General features: G+C 42.5%; 1 protein-coding gene across 1 annotated transcript in view; it reads left to right on the forward strand.

The window, feature by feature from the left end:
• SCN8A (sodium voltage-gated channel alpha subunit 8) overlaps positions 1-2329 on the forward strand; it is a 53969-nt gene that overhangs the window by 49490 nt on the left and 2150 nt on the right. The window contains exons 19-20 of the mRNA XM_033520218.1: positions 334-438; positions 1240-1510. Of these exons, the coding sequence (XP_033376109.1) occupies positions 334-438; positions 1240-1510 (376 nt within the window). The remainder of the gene's footprint in view (positions 1-333; positions 439-1239; positions 1511-2329) is intronic.

Consider the following 2329-nt stretch of genomic DNA (forward strand, 5'->3'; position numbering starts at 1 on the left):
AAAAGAAAAAAAAATGAAATTTTAATTTTAAAATTTTAAAAGGAAAAAAAAAAATTTTAATTTTAAAATTTTAAAAGAAAATAAATTAAAATTTTAATTTTAAAATTTTAAAAGAAAAGAAATTAAATTTTAATTTTAAAATTTTAAAAGGAAAAAAAATAAAATTTTAATGTTAAAATTTTAAAATGAATGTCATTTTTAAAGGGAGATCAGTGCACTCTGGGGTATTAATGTGAATTATTTCTGTCTGAAATAACAACCACCCAGCTGGGATTTCCTCTTTTGCTTTCTTGATGAGCTGATTGTAACCAAATTTTTTATTTTCTCCTTTACTTTGGAGGTCAAGACATTTTCATGACAGAAGAACAAAAGAAATACTACAATGCCATGAAAAAACTGGGCTCCAAAAAGCCTCAAAAACCCATTCCCCGACCTCTGGTGAGTGCAGGGAGGAGATGTGGAGCAGATTTAAATGGAATTTTTGTCTCCAGGAGCATTCCCTTTCTCCTGGCTGGAATTATTCCAATTATCCCAGCAATTATTCCAATTATCCCAACAATTATTCCAGTTATCCCAACAATTATTCCAATTATCCCAACAATTATTCCAATTATCCCAATAATTATTCTAATTATTCCAACAATTATTCCAACAATTATTCCAATATCATTCCAACAATTATTCTAATAATTCCAACAATTATTCCAACAATTATTCCAGTAATTCCAACAATTATTCTAATAATTCCAACAATAATTCCAACAATTATTCCAATATAATTCCAACAATTATTCCAGTAATTCCAACAATTATTCCAATAATTCCAATAATTATTCTAATAATTCCAACAATTATTCCAATAATTATTCCAATAATTATTCCAATAATTCCAAGAATTATTCCAGTAATTCCAACAATAATTCCAACAAATATTCCAATAATTCCAATAATTATTAAGCCTGGCTGCTGGACAGGATCTTCCCCAAAAGCTTTGTTCAATAACGACAAAACCACGTCCAAAATAAATGATTTTCCACCAGCACTGGAATCATTTATCGAGCAAAGATAAATCAGGAGGAATCTCCTGGTGCTTCCCCAGATCCTGGGCAGGTTCTGGGCAGGTTGGGCAGGCCAGGGGAGGTGGAACGGGATCATTTCAGGGCCATCCCCGACCCCGAGCAGCCCAAAGCTCCCCGACCTCCTCTCCAAACGCCGCTCCTCGTCTCTCCCCCGCCGCAGAACCGCGTCCAGGGCGCCGTCTTCGACTTCGTCACGCAGCAAGCCTTCGACATCGTCATCATGATGCTCATCTGCCTCAACATGGTGACCATGATGGTGGAGACGGACACGCAGAGCAAGCAGATGGAGGACATCCTCTACTGGATCAACTTCGTCTTCGTCATCTTCTTCACCTGCGAGTGCGTGCTGAAGATGTTCGCCCTGCGCCACTACTACTTCACCATCGGCTGGAACATCTTCGACTTCGTGGTGGTCATTCTGTCCATCGTGGGTGAGTGTGGCACCGAGGTGGAAGTTGGTTTTTTTGGAAGGGACGTTCGGCTCTTGAAGGGTTCTCCTTGAGCCTTGGGAGGAGGTCGTGGTGGGATTTGTCTGCCCTGGTGTCTCTTCTCTCGGTTCTGACCTTCCTTTCCAGCAGTGTGGAGTAAAACGCTTGGAATTCGCTTTTTTTGTCTTTAAAACTGAACTTTCACTCACCTCATCAGGATGTTTTAATGCTCAGTAACCTCTGAAAAAGCTTCCTGCCACAGCACAGGATTTGCCATCTCGACTGGGGTTTGTTTGAGTGTTAAATCCGCTTTTCCTCCAGCAGGTTTTGAGGTTTTCAGCGTCTGATCCCCAAAATAAACCTCACAAAGGGGTGGGAGTGAGGCACCACTCAAACCACCAGCCTTCAGACCATCCCACAGCCTGAAACTCAGCCCCAGATTTTTCCTGCTGCTCCAAATCGGGTTTATCTCGCTCACTTTTAGCGCCTTCAGGGCTGAGTCTGGGGCCTGGCTGCCTTGGCAGGGTCAGGCACTGGGGGCAGACACCCCCAGGAGGTTCCATCATCAGTGTCCAGGAGGGATGGATCCTTCTCTGGCTCAACCTCTTCCCTCTCCCTTGAGTTAGGACCTTGAATCACAGAATCCTGGAGTGTCCTGAGCTGGAAGGGATCATCCAGTGCAGCTGCAGCTCCTGCACAGACCCCACAACAATCCCTGGAGCGCTGTCCCAGCACCCCTGGAGCTCTGGGAGAACCTTTTCCTGCTCTCCTGGAGCTCTGGAGAACCTTTTCCTGCTCTCCTGGAGCTCTGGAGAACCTTTT

Source organism: Parus major, linkage group LGE22 (genome assembly GCF_001522545.3).
Source record: "Parus major isolate Abel linkage group LGE22, Parus_major1.1, whole genome shotgun sequence".
In the NCBI taxonomy this organism is placed as follows: Eukaryota; Metazoa; Chordata; class Aves; order Passeriformes; family Paridae; genus Parus; species Parus major.